Source organism: Simochromis diagramma, unplaced genomic scaffold (assembly GCF_900408965.1).
Source record: "Simochromis diagramma unplaced genomic scaffold, fSimDia1.1 OVJJ01000576.1, whole genome shotgun sequence".
In the NCBI taxonomy this organism is placed as follows: domain Eukaryota; kingdom Metazoa; phylum Chordata; class Actinopteri; order Cichliformes; family Cichlidae; genus Simochromis; species Simochromis diagramma.
Window position 1 is genome coordinate 355,784 of NW_024387394.1, and position 19,995 is coordinate 375,778.

Consider the following 19,995-nt stretch of genomic DNA (forward strand, 5'->3'; position numbering starts at 1 on the left):
TATCACGAGTCCACGAGTACTGTACTGTCCCCCTGGTAGGACGCTTGACCTGTTGGTGGCATTTGTAGAGTACAGATGGCAAACTTGCCTCATTAATGTCCCCAACAACGATATGGACAGATATGAGATCTCTCTGCTGTTTACTAATAGTAAGTTGGAGGTGGTTGAGCGCTGAGCTAACGTTAGCATCAGGGGGATGTAAACAATGGTAACTATGGCTACCGTTAGCTTGCAAGGTAGATCAAAGGGACATGACATGACCTCTGAGTCCGGTGAGCAGTGACTGTTTATAGTTGTGTTGTTACGACTGTAGTCCTACAGCCTCTGCCCTTACCTTTGTTGTGGTCCTGGTGGTGTAGGGTCCAGCCTGGTCACTCCACTGGGGCATCAGGGATGTTAGGATGGAGCCAGGATTCAGTTACACTCAGTAGACAACACTCCCAGACAACACGGTTGTAGTACATCTCTGCTTGTAGCTCCTCCCTTTTGTTTGTGAGGGATCTGGTGTTGGTGAGGAAGCTGAGTGAAAGCGGAGATTTGCGTTGCTGTTTTTGATAGTCAGCTCTGCGTCCCGCTTTTGTTTTCTCGTGTGTTCATCAGTGTTAGATCAGGTGACCAGCTTTAATGGCTGACTGTAATCATCACTGTGATCTTCAGAAACACCTGTAGAGGCCGCCCTCTGTCCTAAATAAAATGAACATCAGATTCAAAGTGTGTGTGTGTTTGTACCTCACCTGCAGGTGCTCCACCTGGTGGGCATGGCTCTGCTGGAAGAGCAGCAGCAGCTGGAGAGCAGCAGCGGAGATGAAGATGTCACTTTCAACTACACCTGCAAGATCACACGTTAGTACACCTGTGTGTGTGCGTGTGTGTTTGAGTGTTTACCTGTGTGTGTGTGCGTGCGCGTGTGTTTGAGTGTTTACCTGTGTGTGTGTGTGTGTGTGTGTGTGTGTGTGTGTGTGTGTGTGTGTGTGTGTGTGTGTGTGTAGGTCCAGGTGAAGCACCCAGTACTTCAGGAAGTGTCCTGGCTCTGCTGGAAAGTCTGCAGAACACTCCTCACCTGGAAGTCCATAAAGACATGATCACCTGGATTCTCAAGGTAACCGCTGATGTCACTGTGATGTCATTGTGAATTAACACCAGAGTGAAGGTGTGAAGCTGAATCAGTATGATCTCTGTGTGTGTAGATGGTGTCAAACATCAAAATGATGAGAGAGCGAACATCGTCAGCCTCCTCTTTTACCGTCAGCCTGGAAAGAGGCTCTGAGGAGGTGAGACTCAGCACTGCTTCCTCTTCCCTGGTTATCTACTGACTGATTGGCTCATTAACGTATGTGTTGATTAAGTGATGAATTGATTGGTTCCGTGCTGCAGACGATGAGGGACAAAGATAAGGCAGAGAGGAAGAGGAAGGCGGAGATGGCGAGGCTCCGCAGGGAAAAGATCATGGCTCAGATGTCAGAGATGCAGAAACACTTCATCAACGAGAACAAAGAGCTGTTCCAGCAGAGCATGGAAGAGCTGGAGGCGTCCACGTCAGCTGCCGACCACAGGTATAACTGCATATTTACACCAGTACATTCCTAATACACCTGTATACCCACTTTCATTCACATTTACTAGATGCCTTACTATCAGCTGAGCACAGGTATGACTGTACAAAGCCGTATTTATCTGTTGGAATATGAAATGCACTTAACATTAAGTGCAGGCAAGGACTGGTACACCTGTGGACTCACCTGCTGCAGAGCACACGTGTGATTGAAGAGCTTATTCAGAGAATATTAAAAGATCCTCTCCCTCCTGCTTTACAGTCCTCCCAGTGCAGAGCTCACCTGTGTGTCCCAGGTGGCTGTTGGTCCCAGGAGGGTGGGAGGGACTGAGCGCCGACAGCTGGTCACCTGTATCCTGTGTCAGGAAGAGCAAGAGGTCAGAGGTCACAGCAGAGCAATGGTGCTTGCAGCATTTGTCCAAAGGTCCACTGTTCTGTCCAAAAACCGCCACTGCAACCTGCCCAACCCAGGTGGGCAGAGCTCCAGTTTGACATCATCAGGCGAGTGACCAGTCGAAGTTCAGGTGTTAACCTGTGATCGTGTGTTTCAGAGCACCGTGACCCCCTGTTCATGCACCCCGACCTCTGTCTGGGGATTCACACCGCCAGCTGTGGACACATCATGCACGCCACCTGCTGGCAGAGGTGACTCCCCTCACTTGCACACCTTCCAGTCGGCTCTCAGGATGTTACACCTGTCCTCACTCTGTTCAGGTACTTTGAGGCAGTACAGCTGAAGGAGCAGCGGCGTCAGCAGCGTCTGAGAGGCCACACGAGCTACGACGTGGAGAACGGCGAGTTCCTCTGTCCACTCTGCGAATGTCTGAGCAACACCGTGATCCCCATGCTACCGCACGCAGCCTCACCTGACCACAGGTACGCTCACCTGACTGCAGTGAGACACTCACACAATAAGCACACCTGTGCTGACCACAGGTACACAGGTTCCTGGCTTTTACCTGATGTTGCGTGAATGGTTTTCTCTCTCTCTCTCTCTCTGTTTTTTTTTTTTTTTTTTTTTTCCTTCTTCAGTGTTGAAAATCCTAGTTTCGAGGTGTGGCTTAAGACAACCAATCAGCTGATAGCAGCTCTGCACTCTGCACACAGGACGCAGTCTGAAGGTGAGTTACCTGTAAGAAAACGGAGTCAAACTGAGCCATGTGTGTGTTAATGTTAATTAATGCGTGTGTGTTACAGGTGCAGCAGAAGAGGCGGAGCCTGTCGTTCCTCAAGGGTTCAGAGTAGACTTCACGCCACAGTGAGTCATGTGCTGTTTGTACTGATCCTGATCAATAACCTAATGGGATATTACGTGGTGATGATGTCATTGTGATGTCACAGGAACCCATTCTCAAGCAGCATCAGTGAGATGATTACCACCTTCAGCCTGTCCACCTATAAGGTGGGACTGAAGGTGAACCCCAACGAGCAGGACCCCCGAGTCCCGGTGCTGAGCTGGTCCTCCTGCGCCTACACCATCCAAAGCATAGGTATACACACCCGAGACAGATGCACGCACAACCACCCGAGACAGGTGTACACCTGACACAGGTGTGCTCCCACCTGAGAGGTCACAGGTTGTCCTGTTATTTTGTTTTTCTGCAGAGCGCCTGCTAATGGATGAGGAGAAGCCACTTTTTGGAAGTTTACCTTGCCGACAGGTAACACTGTTTATGACAAAGAAGAGCTGTGAATGGTCAGGCAGAGGGGGTGGGGTTTAAGAAGAGTTCACCAAATATATTATAGATCAGTGTATTGATTACTGAGTTCTGTGCGTCGATTGGTCTCCGGCGGATGCTGCGGTTTCCTTGGTAACCTGATAATGTGTGTGTTGCAGGACGACTGTTTGAGTTCTCTCACCAGGTTCAGTTCAGCGTGTTGGACTGCAGCTCCTCTGAAAACTGTTCACACCCACTTCATCAGACTGTTGTCAGGTACAAACACACACAGTCTCATTTACACTCAATGCCTCAATTTACAAAAGAGACCTGTTACTGACAAACACACTAAAATTTCAACAATAAAAGAAACAAAATGTAAAAGAGTCCCCAGAGACTATTTCACAGACGCATTTGTACGTCTTTTGAAGTCTGCAAGTGAAGAGAGCTTCAGATCGTTGTGCAATGAGGACAGAGCAGAAAAGGAGAAAGCCTTCTTCCCAAGCTCTGTACAAACTGATGGAACAACGAACGTAATGATGTCCTGAGTCTGCAGTCTGTGACTGTTTGTGCAACATATACTCTGATATATAAGAGGACAATAAACCAGAATAGATTTTATAGAGAAAGTGATACCTGCTTGGGGCCAATGAGGACCAGTCAACCTGAGAACAGTGGTGTGTTAAAGGTTTGCAGCCAGTTATAAATCTGAATGCCTGGCCATAGACAGCAAATCTAACAGGTGAAGAGAGCAAGCATAGGTATCCAGTAATGTCTGACATAAAATGCCATGATCAGCAGTGTCAAAGATTTCTGTTAGATCAATAAAAAGAGCTGCACTGTAGTTCTTTGTGTCCAAGGCTTCATAGACATCATTGAGAACAGTTAGAGTACTGCGCAGTTTCCTGATGAAAGGAGGTAAAGTACTATTTTCATCCAGATAACTTTGAAGTTGATTATTTACCAGTTTGGAAATTATCCTGCAATTATTAACCATTGAGGGCGATAACATTTATTTGATATATATATATATATACACATATTTATACGTGTGTGTGTGTGTGTGTGTGTGCCTAGACCCCTCAGGGGAACGTAACAAAATAAATATATATATATATATATATATTTGTGTGTGTTTGTTTGTTTAGCTCTGGTTCCAGACACTCAGGTAGAAAATACTGCGAGTATCCTCGAGATCGACATGTTTCACCTGCTGGTGAGTTTATACACCTGTCCATCGTGGCCCACTTAAAGCTCCGTTTTCGTCGGGTGGGTGCAGGTGACTCTGATTTCTCCGCATCTGCAGGTTTACTCTGTGCTGGCATACTCCTCCGTTCACTGTTTGGACCAATCAGGATGCGGTGTGGTGGACTCGGGCCACCTCCACCTCCTTCACTTGGTCACTGTGGCTCACCTGGTTCAGATCCTGCTCACCTCCACCACAGGTGTCGCTCTCTCTCACTCACACACAGTCTCTTGAGTTTTGTGAACCCGATGCTTCTGTCTCACCTGTGTGTATTACCTGTGTGTGCAGAGGAGGTATGTATGGATCAGGACAACAGTGGATCAGAGGAGGAGGAGCTCACCTGTCAGCTGTACAGCACACTGAGGAAACACCTGGGCAGGTGAGTTTGGATTGTGAGACATATTTACCCTGTTAGTACATTCAAAATCAGTAAAGAGGACTTCATTTCATCATCAGTGTGTTACCTGAGGTGTCCTCTGGGTGGCAGCTGTATCGTTGTCTTAAAGCTGGTGTCCTGCCGTTCCTCCGAGCCGCCGCCCTCTTCTTCCACTACCTGAACTCCACAGCGCCTCCCGCTGAGCTGATGAGTAAGACGAACACCGAGCAAAGTTCCTGTAACGATTCTGTTACACTGTGTGTTCACAGAAGTGTGTGTGTTTGTTGTAGTTGCAGGTCCTGGTCAGTGGGAGGCACTGTGCAGCTACCTCAGTCTGCCCTCCAACCTGCTGCTGCTTCACCTCAACCAGCAAACACTGCTGAAGCCGCTCATACACAGGTAACACCTGAATGAGGCATCTCATACTCCAAAGTACCTGGAAAAGCATTACCTGACACTCCTGTGTGTGTGTGTTCAGTTGGTGTTGTCATCCAGGTGTGAGACAGACCCTGCAGGGGAGCGGAGCCATCATCAGGTTCCCCAGAGAGTCAAATCGACTCATCGAGTTGCCGGAAGATTACAGCGTGCTCATCAATCAGGCGTCCAGCTTCACGTCAGTGAACACACAGTGAGATCAGAGTGATCGATTTAAAAAGGATCAATGCTGTGAAGTTCTTTTGTGAGGTGACCTGAAACTCTGCCGGCCCATCTGAACTCACCTGAGTGTTACATGTGCAGGTGTCCGCGCTCAGGCGGGGATAAGTCTCGCGCTCCCACGCTGTGCCTGGTGTGCGGCTGCATGCTGTGCTCTCAGAGTTACTGCTGTCAGACGGAGGTGGACGGCGAGGACGTGGGCGCCTGCACCGCACACACCTTCACCTGCGGAGCTGGCCTCGGCCTATTCCTCAGGTAACGCCTGCACAACTGAACTGACGCATGTCGCTCGGCCATGCCCTGCTAACCTGTGTGTGTCTGTGTGTGAGCAGGGTCAGAGAGAGTCAGGTGTTGTTTGTAGCAGGTAAAACAAAGGGCTGCTTCTACCCGCCCCCTTACCTGGATGACTATGGAGAAACTGACCAGGGCCTCAAGTATGTACGTTTGGTTGTTCAGCCCCACCCCCTCTACCAGTTTGTTTGCCCCCACCCCTGACCACACCCTCTACCTGTTTATTTGTTTGTTACAGGCGTGGGAATCCTCTCCACCTGTGTGCCGAGCGTTACAGGAAGATCGAGCGCCTGTGGCGCCAGCACGGCATCGCTGAGGTCATAGGTCACGCCCAGGAGGCCAATCAGGCGCTGGTTGCTATCGACTGGCAGCACCTGTGATGTTTGACTCTGCGCTGCCCCTGCCCTTAGAGAGACACTGATTGGCTCTCAATTGTGTCCCGCCCCTTTCTATATAAAACCACATCCTTGAACCAATAAGCTGCCTGCTTGATGCTAAGTTGCTTTCAGGGATTTTTCACCTTTGACCCTCCACATGTCTCTCCACCAATTAGTGTGGGACAGGAACAGGAAACTCTAATTCGGTCCAGTGACACCCTGCCTCCTGACTTCAAACACATCACCACCTTCATTTCTGATTGGCTAAGAGCATAAAGCAGCCGTCTCCATGGTAGCAGATTGATGGATGGATGGTCAGTAAAGTGTCTGGTAGGGGTTGAGCTTCAGCTGAAGACTGATCAGTGAAGACATATCAGAGCACATATCAGCGAACGATCGCTTTTTACTTTAGTTTAACATTTTGCTTAGAACTGATTGGTGGCGTGCTGTGTGATGTCACTTTCTGTGTTTTACTTTTGAATGCTGAGAATTATTTAAAACATGGCGCGGTCAGGTCTTCAGCTTGATGTCTTTTGTTTTTTGGGGGTATTTTTTAATGGCTGTCAGCTGAGCGCCTCATTGATCACATGATCTGTTAATATGTGAATTCCTGTATAAACGAGGACGTGTATGATAAAAACAATAAAAACTTTAAAGTGACATCACTTCCTGTCAGTTCATTACTTCAGGGGCAGAGACCCTGTTATGAGGACATAGACATTCCAGTAAGCCTGCTCTCACCTGCCAGGTGGGTCAAAACTGTGGAGGTAAACAAGTAGCTAACCAATAAACTGAGAAAACACCTGCTGGAGGTGGAGCTTGTTCAAGTGAAGCAAAGATTGGTTGTTGTTGGTTTTTTTTATATTGACAACTTTTAATTGCGCTGAGCAAAATAAACATCAGCACAAACATGAAAATGTGGAAATCCTGTAAAAGGTAAGAACGTGTGTGTATTGCTCATATTGAGGTGTATTCATTTATAGGTGATTTACTGTATCAGAAACTTCAGTCAGACTCAGTTGAGTCGCTTTCTTGTGGACGGCTAGGTGACGTCAGCGACACGACAAATCGTCAGCGATTTGTCAGGAACCTGAGAAGTTGATGACAGTACTTGGAGGTGAAACAATTTTTAATTTTATTCTATTTTATTAAGTTTTTTTTTTGCTTGTCAGTGATTGATACATCTGTTCTTAAGTTGGCTCATAAAAGCTCCTTCAGCTTTGCCTAATCTGACCAATGCCGCTAGTAAGTCCGCTCAGACTCACTCAGGGCGTCTTTAGGGTTGAGGTTTTCCCAGTCTTCTCATTTTTAGTAAAAACTCACTCAGAAATTTGACAGTTTTAACTAACAGACTCCAGTTTGTTCATGTAAATGGAGAGTCCTCTTCACACACTGAGGTTAATTATGGAGTTCCACAGGGTTCAGTGCTAGGACCAATTCTGTTTACATTATACATGCTTCCCTTAGGCAGCATCATTAGAAGACATAGCATACATTTACACTGCTATGCAGATGACACCCAGCTCTATCTGTCCATGAAGCCAGATGACACACACCAATTAGTTAAACTGCAGGAATGTCTTAAAGACATAAAGACCTGGATGGCCGCTAACTTTCTGCTTCTTAATTCAGATCAAACTGAGGTTTTTGTACTCGGCCCTGAAAAGCTTAGAAATATGGTATCTAAGCAGATTCTTCCTCTGGATGGCATTACCTTGGCCTCCAGTAACACTGTGAGGAACCTTGGAGTCATTTTTGACCAGGACATGTCCTTCAACGCACATATTAAACACATATGTAAGACTGCTTTCTTCCATTTGTGCAACATCTTATCCTTCACCTTAACACTAAACTGAACAGATCACACAACACTCGCGCTCTTTACCAGAAGGGCCAAACTTGGCACTAGTGGATGATGAGAGTCAAACCTTAGATACTGATCCGTATGCGTAGGTTTCCGGTACACATCAGCTTTTAGATGTCCCCCATTACTGATGGAAACCTCACAGTCTAAGAAGACTAACCTGCCACTTTTCATATCCTCCCTGGTGAATTTGATGTGTCAGTCCAACAAGTTAATGTGATCTGTGAAATGTGGTACGTCCTGAGATTTGATTTTCACCCAGGTGTCATCCACATATCTGAACCAATGGCTTGGTGGTGTTCCAGGGTAGGATAGCAAAGCCCTCTTTTCCACTACCATACCATAGTTTATTTCTAAAGCACTTTGGTCAGCCATGTGCTGTTTTTGAAGTGCTGCACAACAGAAATATAAGAGGTACAGTAAGAATAATAAATATGATGAATAAATAACAATAATGATAACAATAAAATAACATTATCAGTTACCCACCGAGTCAAAGGCCAGCGAGTGAAAATAAGTTTTTAATGTGGATTTAAAAACCAGCACTGATGTAGACTGCCTGATGTGAAGACGAAGATCATCCAAAGCTTCGGAGCCACAATAGAGAACACTCTGTCTCTAAGTTTCAGCTGTGCTTTCAGGACTGAGAGCATTTGAGAAAGAAGGCTTGACCTTCGACAGACGGCTGAGGTGATAGGATGAAGATTTCACCACCCCGTTTACGTGGCCATCGAAACTAAGTGCAGAGTCAATTTTTATCCCAAGATTAGTAACTGAGCTCTTCAGGTGAGGGTCAGAGCAGCATAGTCAACTTCTGGGGTACCAGAGGAACAACTGGGACCGAATAAAATTGCTTCCTTTTTACGTTCATTAAAATTTAAAAGATTTAGAGTGATCCCTGATTTAACATCACTAAGACGATCAAGCATGTCCTATGGAGGAGCTATGAGAGTGACTGAAAGCTGGCAATCATCAGCATATAGAAGAAATGAAATTGTGTTTCTGAAGATCGCACCCAGTGCAGGAGATACAATGAAAACAATAATGGCCCAAGAATAGATCCCTGCGGTACCCCCCATGGCAGAGGGACCAGAGAGGATGAGGCCAAACCCAACGTAAGACAAAAGTTCCTGAGAGATATGATTTTATCCACGAAAGTGCCAAGCCACCTCTAATGCTTCCATGCCTGGAACGCAAGTGAAGAGAGATGTAACATCGTACGAAACCATGGTTTCATCTGCCTCCATAACGACATCTCTCACCTTCTCAACAAAATCCAAGGTGTTCTGGATGTGGTGTTCAGAGCTGCCTACCAACGGGATGAGGATCGAAGCCAAAAACCTTCAGAGTTATGGGATCATTGGTGATTGATCAGTGGTTGTTGATCAATGGTCATCACAGTTTGCATATTAATCTTGATAAACTGACCTCACAGGCCATTGTTAGTCAGTGGTGCTAGTTTTCGTCATTATGCAAATGTCCTGTTTATAAGGTTGGAAACCTGCAGTCAGCTGAGACTGAAGACGTCACCTGATGATGATGAAACGTTTCTCCAAACGTCCAGATGAACAGAATCAACTTTTGGGATTTCCTTCCCTGGATGATTGAGAGTGCATCAAGAGATTTAGCATGGTGGTTAGTCTGCCAAGTAATTCTGGGAAGACTTTTTGATTTCTTTTATTTTTATTTTTTTGGTTACAAAATTGTAGGTCGCTGACAGAAGTCTGCTATTTTTCTTTTCTGTTTTTGTATTACTACTAAAAGTTTTTCTTCAGTCACACTTGTAAATGGCTCTAAGTGGGTGTATTATGTTCCGTTATCTTTTATTTTTGTTGCTGTTATGGTATCTCCAAAAGTTGATTCTGTTCATCTGGACGTAGCGTTTTGTGGGAGAAACGTTGTCGTCACTCATCCAGGTGACTTCTTCAGTCTCAGCTGACTGCAGGTTTCCCCAAATCTTATAAACAGTAAAGGAAGGAACAATGGACGGGGAGGTCAGTTCCTTAATCATAATTATGCAAATTCTCATGACCAGAATTTGCATAATTTACTGTCTATAAGATTTGGGGAAACCTGCAGTCAGCTGAGACTGAAGAAGGATGAGTGACGAAACGTTTCTCCCACAAAACGCTACGTCCAGATGAACAGAATCAACTTTTGGAGATACCATTGCATATGTTAAGAAGCTGTGTTTTGTGAACCAAACAACAAATGAGATTAGCCCCAAACTTGTCAAGCAGCTGTGTATAAGGAATCTCTGTATATGATACATGCACCAGCATTACACCAGCTGACTCCACTGCAAAGCTTGTTCACACTCCCTGGATCCTGTTGGTAGGTTATGACATATTTTACCCTGTGTGCTCGATCACAATGACTGGACTGTAACTGTTACCACATCTTTTCAATTTTTCACACTAAACAAAATAATAATGTACCCACCACACAAATACTGAGGGATGTGTAATGCAATTATAACACAGGCACACTCATGAAATCTCCAGTATCTCCAGTCATGAAGCAATTTTAGTTTACTATCATCATCAGGGAATTGTGCAGCATTTAAAGCGATCATTGTAGCGGTCACTCAGAGAGGCAGCTGTGCTGTGTTTGATGGTTTCTCTTTACATCCATCCATCCATCCATCCATCCATCTTCATCCGCTTATCCGAGGTCGGGTCGCGGGGGTAGCAGCCTAAGCAAAGAGGTCCAGACCTCCCTCTCCCCAGCCACCTCCTCCAGCTTGTCCGGGGGAATACCAAGGCGTTCCCAGGCCAGCCGAGAGATATAATCTCTCCAGCGTGTCCTGGGTCTGCCCCGGGGCCTCCTCCCGGTGGGACATGCCTGGAACACCTCGCCCAGGAGGCGCCCAGGGGGCATCCTTGCCAGATGCCCGAACCACCTCAGCTGGCTCCTTTCGATGTGGAGCAGCAGCTGCTCTACTCTGAGCCCCTCCCGGATGGCCGAACTTCTCACCCTATCTCTAAGGGAGAGGCCAGCCACCCTTCGGAGGAAGCTCATTTCCGCGGCTTGTATCCGCGATCTCGTTCTTTCGGTCACTACCCACAGCTCGTGGCCATAGGTGAGGGTAGGGACGTAGATCGACCGGTAAATTGAGAGCTTCGCTTTTACACTCAGCTCCCTCTTCACCACGACTGACCGGTGCAGCGTCCGCATTACTGCAGCCGCAGCCCCAATCCGTCTGTCGATCTCCGGCTCCCTTCTCCCATCACTCGCGAACAAGACCCCGAGATACTTGAACTCCTCCACTTGGGGCAGGAACTCATCCCCGACCCGGAGTGGGCACTCCACCCTTTTCCGGCTGAGAACCATGGCCTCAGATTTGGAGGTGCTGATCCTCATTCCCGCTGCGTCACACTCGGCTGCGAACCGCTCCAGTGCGAGCTGGAGGCCCTCACCCGATGAAGCCAACAGAACCACATCATCCGCAAAAATCAGAGATGAGATTCTGAGGCCACCAAAGCGAAAGCCCTCCGTCACTTGGCTGCACCTAGAAATCCTGTCCATAAAAATTATGAACAGAACCGGAGACAAAGGGCAGCCCTGGCGGAGCCCATCACCCACCGGGAACGAGTCCGACTTATTGCCGGCAATGCGAACCAAGCTCTTGCAACGGTTGTATAGGGATTGAATGGCCCGTAGCAATGGGCCAGACACCCCATACTCCCGCAACACCTCCCACAGGACACCCCGAGGGACACGGTCGAATGCCTTCTCCAGGTCCACAAAACACATGTAGACTGGTTGGGCAAACTCCCATGCACCCTCAAGTATCCTGGAGAGGATAAAGAGCTGGTCCAGTGTTCCGCGACCAGGACGAAAACCGCATTGTTCCTCCTGTATCCGAGGTTCGACTAGCGGACGAACTCTCCTCTCCAGCACCCTGGCATAGACTTTCCCAGGGAGGCTGAGGAGTGTGATCCCCCTGTAGTTGGAACACACCCTCCGGTCCCCCTTCTTAAAGATGGGGACCACCACCCCGGTCTGCCAGTCCACAGGCACTGCCCCTGATCTCCACGCAACATTGCAGAGACGTGTCAACCAAGACAGCCCTACAACGTCCAGCGCCTTCAGGAACTCGGGGCGGACCTCATCAACACCAGGGGCTCTGCCACCAAGGAGTTGTTTAACTGCCTCAGTGACCTCGCCCCCGGAAATTGGCGGGTCATACCCCTCATCCCCAGACTCTGCTTCCTCCTCGGAAGACGTGTCAGTGGGATTAAGGAGGTCCTTGAAGTATTCCTTCCACCGCCCGACAATTTTCTCAGTCGGCGTCAACAGCGCTCCGCCAGCACTATACACAGCGCAGGTAGAGCACCGCTTTCCCCTCCTGAGACGCCTGACGGTTTGCCAGAATCTCTTCGAGGCAGTCCGAAAGTCTTTTTCCATGGCCTCTCCGAACTCCTCCCACACCCGAGTTTTTGCTTCAGCCACTGCCCGAGCCGCATTCCGCTTGGCCTGTCGATACCTGTCGGCTGCCTCCGGAGTCCCACAGGCTAACCAAGCCCGATAGGCCTCCTTCTTCAGCCTGGTGGCTCCCTTCACCTCTGGTGTCCACCATTTGGTTCGGGGATTACCACCACGGCAGGCACCAACCACCTTGCGGCCGCAGCTCAATGCAGCAGCTTCGGCAATGGAGACGCTGAACATGGTCCATTCGGACTCAATGTCCCCAGTCTCCCTCGGAATGCTGTTGAAGCTCTGTCGGAGGTGTGCGTTGAAGATCTCGCGGACTGGGGCCTCTGCTAGACGTTCCCAGCACACCCTCACTACGCGTTTAGGTGCACCAGGTCTGTCCAGCGTCCTCCCCCGCCACCTGATCCAACTCACCACCAGGTGGTGATCAGTTGACAGCTCAGCCCCTCTCTTTACCCGAGTGTCCAGAACATATGGTCGCAGGTCTGGTGATACGATTACAAAATCGATCATCGACCTACGGCCTAGAGCATCCTGGTGCCACGTGCACTTATGAACACTCTTATGTTCGAACAGGGTGTTCGTTATGGCCAAACTGTGATTAGCACAGAAGTCCAATAACAAAGCACCGCTCGGGTTCAGATCAGGGAGGATTTCTCTTTACAATACTTTGCAAATGCATCCTCAGCCTTCAGCATTCACTTCTGCAGGTATGAGAGCATCGTGGACATCACACGAAGGAGTGGAGTCTAGATAAACAGTCTGACTGGTAAGCCTTGATAGTTTAAAAACTAGTAAAATCACTGCCTGACTTCAGATCGGGAAGTGCTCTGTTGTATTCGGTCTCTGCTTTGGGATCTCTACAAAACACCAGGACCGTGAGATGGCCTAACTCTCTGTGTACCTGCACAGTGAGCTCCCCTGGGTTTCTGGGTTTTCAAGTTCTCTCAAATGTAACCTGCTCAGTGCATGTGCACAGCATCTTTTACCACGGAGATCCAAGTTTTCTCACTAAACAGAGTTCAGGCTCCTGCTCACAGGAGGTTTGTTGGACTGCTTACTGAGACTACCCTGCCCTGAGGTGAGGCAGGTGAACTCTGCTCAGTGAAGCATGTGACAGTGAGGAGGAAGCAGCTGCTTAACATCAAACCAATTAGGAGTTAGAGGAGGGATTAGAGGCAGCAGCTGATCTGCTGATAATGAGCTCAGGAGGCTTTAGGATGACGAGCTGCCGCACGCTCGCATTCACACCTCCATACATCCTGCAGGAAATACTCACTTGGTCTGTGTGAATATTGTGCAGTGTTTGATGGTGGACTCCTCTGCTCCCTCAGTAACATGGACTGTCCCCCCTTGCAGCTCAGCATTATGGGCCTGAAACCAGTAGATGTTGTTTTTTCACGAGTAAAGCTCTGAATCTGAGTCTGAACTGCAGCTGCTTCTTATTGAATCCTGACCCTCAGTGTCTGTTTGAATTCTCAGAGTTGCTAAAATGCCTTTCATGCCGGTGAAGTTCAACCTGCAGAAGCGGGTCAAGCTGGCTCAGGGTCTATGGATGCTCTACTGGTTTTCAGTCATCGCAGGGATCCTCATCTTCAGCCTCGGCATCTTCTTCAAGATTGAGCTGCGGAAGAGAAGTGAGATGATGGACAACAACGAGAGCCACCTGGTGCCCAACCTGCTGATTCTGGTGGGATTGCTGGCTTGCGGCCTTAATGCCTTCGGAGGGAAGGTGTGCCATGACTCTCTGGATCCCATCAAGTTCTCCAAGTGGAAGCCGATGTTGAAGACATATTTGCTGCTGTGCTGTGGCTTCAACGTGTTGCTGGTACTCGTGTCGCTGCTCTGCTTCCTTATGCAGTTCTCCGTATACCTGACACTGGCCGAGGGCCTGAGTTACGCCATCCGGTTTTACAAGGACACGGACACGCCAGGGCGCTGCTTCATGAAGAGGACGCTGGACATGACGCAGATCGAGTTCCACTGCTGCGGGAACAACAATTTCAGGGATTGGTTTGAGGTTCAGTGGATCAGCAACCGCTACCTGGACATGAGCAACGATGTGGTCAAAGAGTGAGTATCTGAGCGGGGTGGCCGGTCACGTGGAGCCATTATTGAAAAGTTATCGATGTTGTTGGATAATGTATCTGCTGTTTAATAATTTACACACAGAGCTGGCACCTGATTCTATTAGATGAATCCATAATTATTCTATAGAAATTGTCCATCTGAATATTCCTCTATATTTTAATCAAACTCATCAATTTTTAACAAAGCAGCAGCCTCGGGAAAAGTGTCTCTGTGATCACGACGCAAGTCTGATCAGCAGCTCCTCGTTGAACTGAGCACCTCAGATATTTCTAAATTAAATTTCTCAGGTTTTATTCATTAGTTTCTCAGATGAATTAAACATTGGGCTCAGCAGAGGATCAGAGAGGTCTTAAGGAGGTAAAAGTCAACGTTTAGGAGCTTTGTGTGGGGCGTCTCCTCTGAGACTCTAATCTGTCACTTGATCCTTAAACACAGCAAAGCGGACATTAAAGAAACATAGCTTCTGATCAGAAATGAACACGTCTGATTGGCTGCAGCTCTGAAATAGTGGCAAACCTGTAACTATTTTGTTTTCTGTTCTAATGTGTTTAAAAGAGATTTTCTCTCTCTAATATAATTGATCCAACTTAAAGCCATACCCACAGCTTGTACCAATTAACAAGTTAAATAACATACTGCATCTGACAAAGTGAAAACTTTACATGTCGCTGTTCTTCATATTTGAACGAAGCCGTCTTATTCTCCATCAGTGTCTCTGCTGAGTTGAATTGTGGGATATAAATTATATTGTATGCTCTTGCCATACGAAGGTTTCCGATTGACTAAAACGTCTAATGGACTATTTTGTACTCTACTCTACTTTTCTCACTTTGAGTCTAAAGCTGCAACGTTTAATGATGATTTTATCAGATAATTTGATCACATCTGGTAGTACCATCCATAGACAAATTTACCAATATTTTTAACATATTGGTTAAATTTGACATCACCCTCCAAGATAATCTAACAAGTTTAAACGTGACAGGAAAAGGGAGAGTTTATTTTCTTCTTAATGACCTTCCTCCAAAAGGGCAAACCAGTTTTCAGATTTGGAGAGCAGATAAATCATCCAGAGGTGCAGACTGTAGTGAGTTTCACTGTCGTCATGAAACATTTGCGTGGCTTTACTTCCACTTAAATTGAGCTGAAGGCTGCCATAAGAGACATTTCCTCTGCAGCATTCAGTGCCTGGTCCTCAACAGTTTTCCATCACAGTGAATAATCTTATTAAAGCAGAGTGCAGCTGTATGCTGACGGTCCTCTCAGTTATGGCTCTGATGTTCTGCTCAGTTATGATTCTTTTGAAATTCTTACTTTCCATGCAAACAGCCTTGCAAACATTATAACTGTTATGGAGGCCTTCCTCCACAGTGGCCAGTGAGTGTTTCACCTCCACATGGTTCTTGCTCATAGGGTGACCCTCTCTGAAAGTTCAGGAACTCAGGGAAATTGGTCGACTTCTTGCAGTATTTTATTGATCTTTGGTTTAGTCTCTGTAGTAACGTATAGTTCCTATTAGCTTACTTTTGTCTTGAGTCACCTGTGCTGCAACCATTCATCCATTTCAGCATAGATTTAACTAACCCATTTCCAGAGCAATGGGGGGGTCGTCGCTAATCTCTCCTCAGTCCCCAGGCTGGCTATGTTTGACCTCTGACCTGTGTTTGGCCTGCAGTCGAGTCCTGAGTAACGTGGAGGGGAAGTATCTGATGGACAGCGTCCCATTCAGCTGCTGTAACCCCGGGTCCCCCCGGCCCTGCATCCAGCACCACCTGACCAATAACTCTGCTCATTACGACTATGACCACCGCACAGAGGAGCTCAACATCTGGACCCGGGGCTGCCTTGAGGCCCTCTTCTCCTATTACAGCAGCCTGATGAGCAGCATTGGTGTTTTTGTCCTCTTTGCCATCATCCTGGAGGTAAGACCCCACCCACATTCCACTGCAGCCAATCAGCCAAACAGACATCTCTTTGATTCAGATGTTCAGCTTAGAAAATCTGAAGCTGCAACATAACGACTAAAATTGAATGGAAACAGCTAGCCTGGTCCTGTGACATACTCCATCTGCAAATGTCTGAGAAGCTGTGATGGCGCGTGAGACCCAGAAATAAAAAGCGTTGCTCTACAGTTTATTAGCAGTTTCCAGCTGCTCTTCTGCTCATCTAACATATCAAATCTAGTCTGACAAATTATTTCAATAAGCAGACAATGAAAGGCTGAAACCTAACCTAAGCATATCTTCTGTTGTTTTAATGTCAAACTTGTCAATGCATCTCAGATTTGTTAGTTTCACTTTATTTGCCTTCTGCTTTAATGAAAGCTTCACATTGTACAGGAGAAACCGGGCATGTGGCTGTTCTAAAGCCGGGTGCTTTGTTTGAAAAAGCAATGGAAAAAATAAAAATCAGTGAATGTGTGTTTGGTGCTGTAACTCATTTGTTCAAAGTGAACAGGCTTAAGTCTTTGACTTTCTCTCTCGGGTGAATCCAGGCTCCAAGTTCTCTTCCTAATCTTGTGATTTAGAACAAGATCATTGCAGCAGCGCCCCTGCAGTAAATTCAGCGGAGTGAGCAGGTTAACAGAATAACTGATTAGTGTGGGATTAGCATTAGTGCTGATGTTCCTGAGCGGCTGCTGTATCACGACACGGCACACACAATTTAAAAAGGCCGTTTTTGTTTAAATTCTCTGTGTAACTCCAACTGCATCATGAAAACGCACACATTCTCTGCATGACTTTTTCTGTTGTGGCTGTGACTGTGTGATTTCTGTTGTGCTCATACGTGACTCAGGACCTGAGGTGGATCATCTGGTGAAATGTCACATTAAGTGGTGGTCAGGCTCACTGAGGATAAGGAGCTATTTCTGGGGGGTTAATCTGTTCACAGAAACAGCAGGTTGCATTCTGGGAAAATAAGGATGAGGGACACTTCCTGAGAGGGAGAAGTGAGTTGGAATCTGGGTCAAAACAACATGTTTGACCTGAAAGGCTTAAGTTAAAAAAAACAACATCCTGAACTCAGTTTTTCCTCACTCCTCAGTTTAAAGGGCGAGCCTCAGGGTTCAGTACCAGGCTCTCTGTAGTTTGCAATTCGGTCTATGATCTTAATAAAGCAGAGTGTGACTGTATGCTCATGATATTGCCATTTGCCACTCGGAGGCTCTCACGCTGTTCTCTGAACAAAGCAAACAATAATGTGTAATTGTCGTTAGGGTGCTGCTAAAGAAAATAAAAGGGCCCAAAATTGTATTGAAGCCTTCTAACAGAAAATTTCACATTTCTTTTGACAGAGTCTGTTAAATGAGCACAAAACAAAACTACTAATACCAACTAAAAATGACCACAAACAACATTCCTGTCACCACAATGTTCTCTGGGGGGACTGTAGGGATTTAAAACTCGGTCAGAACCAGAGATTCACCTTAAAATGATGAGGTCATAAAATATTACATGTACTTGGCTGGATGGGTTTTTCCTGGATTTGCCCTAAATGTGAGCTGTGTGTGTCTATGTCAGTCTGTGGACATGGCAGGGCTGAAGTACTTGAGCACAGCGCTTGAGACGATGGCAGAGCCGGAGAACCCAGAGTGTGAGAGTGAGGGCTGGCTGCTCGAGAAGGGCGTCAAGGAGACGTTCAGCGATCTGCTCACCAAATTGAAGACCCTTGGGAGGACCAACCAGGTGGAAGGCGGAGATGCTCCAGAGGCCAACACCTGATAGCCAAACCCACCACAGAGGACTGATGTCTCCCCTTCTCTTCACCCCCCTCAAATGCCATCTCTCCCCCCATAAGAGGGAGAAAAGAACTGTATATAAGCCACACATGCACATTAATGTGAACATTTGAAGTTCCTGTGAATGTCGATATTTTCTGTAAATATGTTAAACAGAGTTTATTTTTAAAAAAAGAGGAACGTGCTCCTGTAATTAAAACATCATCACCCCTCTCAGAGTAGCAGTTCCTGTCAGGCGGCGGTTAGACCATCAGACAGCATCGGTCCCAGTGAGTCTATTCCCACCAATGTGTCTGAGTGTTGCAGTTCCGTGTTTGTCCAGCAGGGAGCACACAGCCAAGACAGCACGGATCCATTGACCTCATCATTAGTGTAAAAAGATCAACCTAGTTGTTATTTCTTACATTCAGATGTTTGAATGTGTGTCATTTCTGCTGGCTTTCTCCAGCAATCACTGGAGACTTTAACATGAGAGAACAAACCACTAAGCAGCACACAACGTACCAGTGCTGCCATCTGTGAGAGCAGGCAGCAATGACAGAGGTTCATACACAGCAGCATGACACCTGTATAAAACTCCTGTCAGTACAGAGGCTCAGATGGTGTTCACACAGCTGTACTTATTGCCTGTATACGAAACATGCACATGCAGGTGTATATACAGGTGTAAAGTTAATGTAACTGATGTAGGACTAACAGAAACGGCACATCTTACATTATTATAAAGGCCGGTGTGCACAGGTGTATACAGAGCTAAACACAAACTACAGGTATAAAAATGATCATTTGTCAGTTTGATGTGGTCGTTATTTTTCTTTTTTTTTTTTTTTTTTTAAATGTCAACATCTTATCACGTCTTTGTTGATAAATGGCTACCGAATGCTTCACCTTAACACAAATTAAGTGTGTTTCTGCTTGGGTCTGTTCATTATGCACTGAGCAGGTGAGTTAACAGCACTGACTGTCTCTGCAGTTTAAAAAATTTAATACCCCTCACTGACGAAATGCTCCTAGTGTGATTTCAAACCGCACAACGAATGGAGCAAAGCTGTGTCCAACACATGCCGTCACAGATGGGTTATTCCTGCAGGTGTGGGTGACATGTCCAGAAAGAACACCCGGCAGACTGAATTCAGGTTGAAAAATGGGCTGTGGCAATCGTGTGATTGGTTATGAGGCGTTTCCTTTATTGCTTTCTTTCTCTGTAAGGTCTGAAACCTGTGATCATTTAAGGGACAGGAAATGACGTCGGAGAGAAATCTGCTCTCAGATTTGTAGTTAAAGCCAAGTCCACTGCATAGAGCATCATATGTTTCTGTTTCTTTGGAGAGAGTGATGTCTTCAGTCAGTTGTTGTGGGTTGGTTGGAGCTTCTAGTTCTCTGTGTATGATAAAACCTATAAAGAGATTGTGACTGAAACCAAGCTGTCTGACTCATCTTTTATCAAACAGAGCTTTGGAACACGTAACATAAAAATATATTTATATATTATTAGATATCTATAAGTACTGTGAGAAAACCTTCAGCTTTGGTCTTTATTGTGCTGTCTTAGGTGTTCAGGTGTGAAATACTTTAGTGTTTTACAGCTTATATTAAATTCACATTACATTTTTGTAAGTACATCTTTAGCAGTATGTCTGTGAAGGTTCTCAGTCATCCAGGCCATCGTAGTCTAAGGAGCTTGGAAAGAAAAGCGTCTGGACTTCTTTA

The 19,995-nt window shown here is 46.5% G+C and overlaps 2 protein-coding genes across 6 annotated transcripts in view; both read left to right on the forward strand.

Moving 5' to 3' along the window:
• Window positions 1–6,814, forward strand: part of ubr2 (ubiquitin protein ligase E3 component n-recognin 2) — a 47,910-nt gene extending 41,096 nt beyond the window's left edge. For 2 of the 5 annotated variants that reach the window (XM_040009913.1, XM_040009914.1), the window contains exons 26-46: window positions 741–843; window positions 990–1,099; window positions 1,188–1,271; window positions 1,375–1,553; window positions 1,815–2,023; window positions 2,104–2,197; window positions 2,267–2,428; window positions 2,585–2,673; window positions 2,750–2,810; window positions 2,894–3,042; window positions 3,158–3,213; window positions 3,390–3,486; window positions 4,359–4,426; window positions 4,517–4,655; window positions 4,745–4,835; window positions 4,913–5,043; window positions 5,123–5,231; window positions 5,311–5,460; window positions 5,571–5,741; window positions 5,819–5,920; window positions 6,016–6,814. In XM_040009913.1, the coding sequence (XP_039865847.1) occupies window positions 741–843; window positions 990–1,099; window positions 1,188–1,271; window positions 1,375–1,553; window positions 1,815–2,023; window positions 2,104–2,197; window positions 2,267–2,428; window positions 2,585–2,673; window positions 2,750–2,810; window positions 2,894–3,042; window positions 3,158–3,213; window positions 3,390–3,486; window positions 4,359–4,426; window positions 4,517–4,655; window positions 4,745–4,835; window positions 4,913–5,043; window positions 5,123–5,231; window positions 5,311–5,460; window positions 5,571–5,741; window positions 5,819–5,920; window positions 6,016–6,157 (2,496 nt within the window). In that variant the 3' untranslated portion in view covers window positions 6,158–6,814. The remainder of the gene's footprint in view (window positions 1–740; window positions 844–989; window positions 1,100–1,187; window positions 1,272–1,374; window positions 1,554–1,814; window positions 2,024–2,103; window positions 2,198–2,266; window positions 2,429–2,584; window positions 2,674–2,749; window positions 2,811–2,893; window positions 3,043–3,157; window positions 3,214–3,389; window positions 3,487–4,358; window positions 4,427–4,516; window positions 4,656–4,744; window positions 4,836–4,912; window positions 5,044–5,122; window positions 5,232–5,310; window positions 5,461–5,570; window positions 5,742–5,818; window positions 5,921–6,015) is intronic. The other 3 variants (XM_040009917.1, XM_040009918.1, XM_040009915.1) reach the window with 2 other exon arrangements.
• A 6,842-nt stretch (window positions 6,815–13,656) lies between these two features.
• prph2b (peripherin 2b (retinal degeneration, slow)) lies at window positions 13,657–19,359 on the forward strand. The gene is made up of 3 exons (XM_040009936.1): window positions 13,657–14,528; window positions 16,222–16,468; window positions 18,068–19,359. Exons 1-3 carry the CDS (start codon window positions 13,948–13,950, stop codon window positions 18,266–18,268), a joined length of 1,029 nt encoding a protein of 342 aa, XP_039865870.1. The 5' UTR covers window positions 13,657–13,947; the 3' UTR covers window positions 18,269–19,359.
• The last annotated feature ends 636 nt before the right edge of the window (window positions 19,360–19,995 follow it).

Coding starts and splice junctions, on each gene's coding strand:
- prph2b (XM_040009936.1), top strand. CDS start 13,948: ATGCCTTTCATGCCGGTGAAGTTCAACCTGCAGAAGCGGGTCAAGCTG. Junction 14,529..16,221: donor AGCAACGATGTGGTCAAAGA/GTGAGTATCTGA, acceptor TTTGGCCTGCAG/TCGAGTCCTGAGTAACGTGG. Junction 16,469..18,067: donor TCTTTGCCATCATCCTGGAG/GTAAGACCCCAC, acceptor TGTCTATGTCAG/TCTGTGGACATGGCAGGGCT.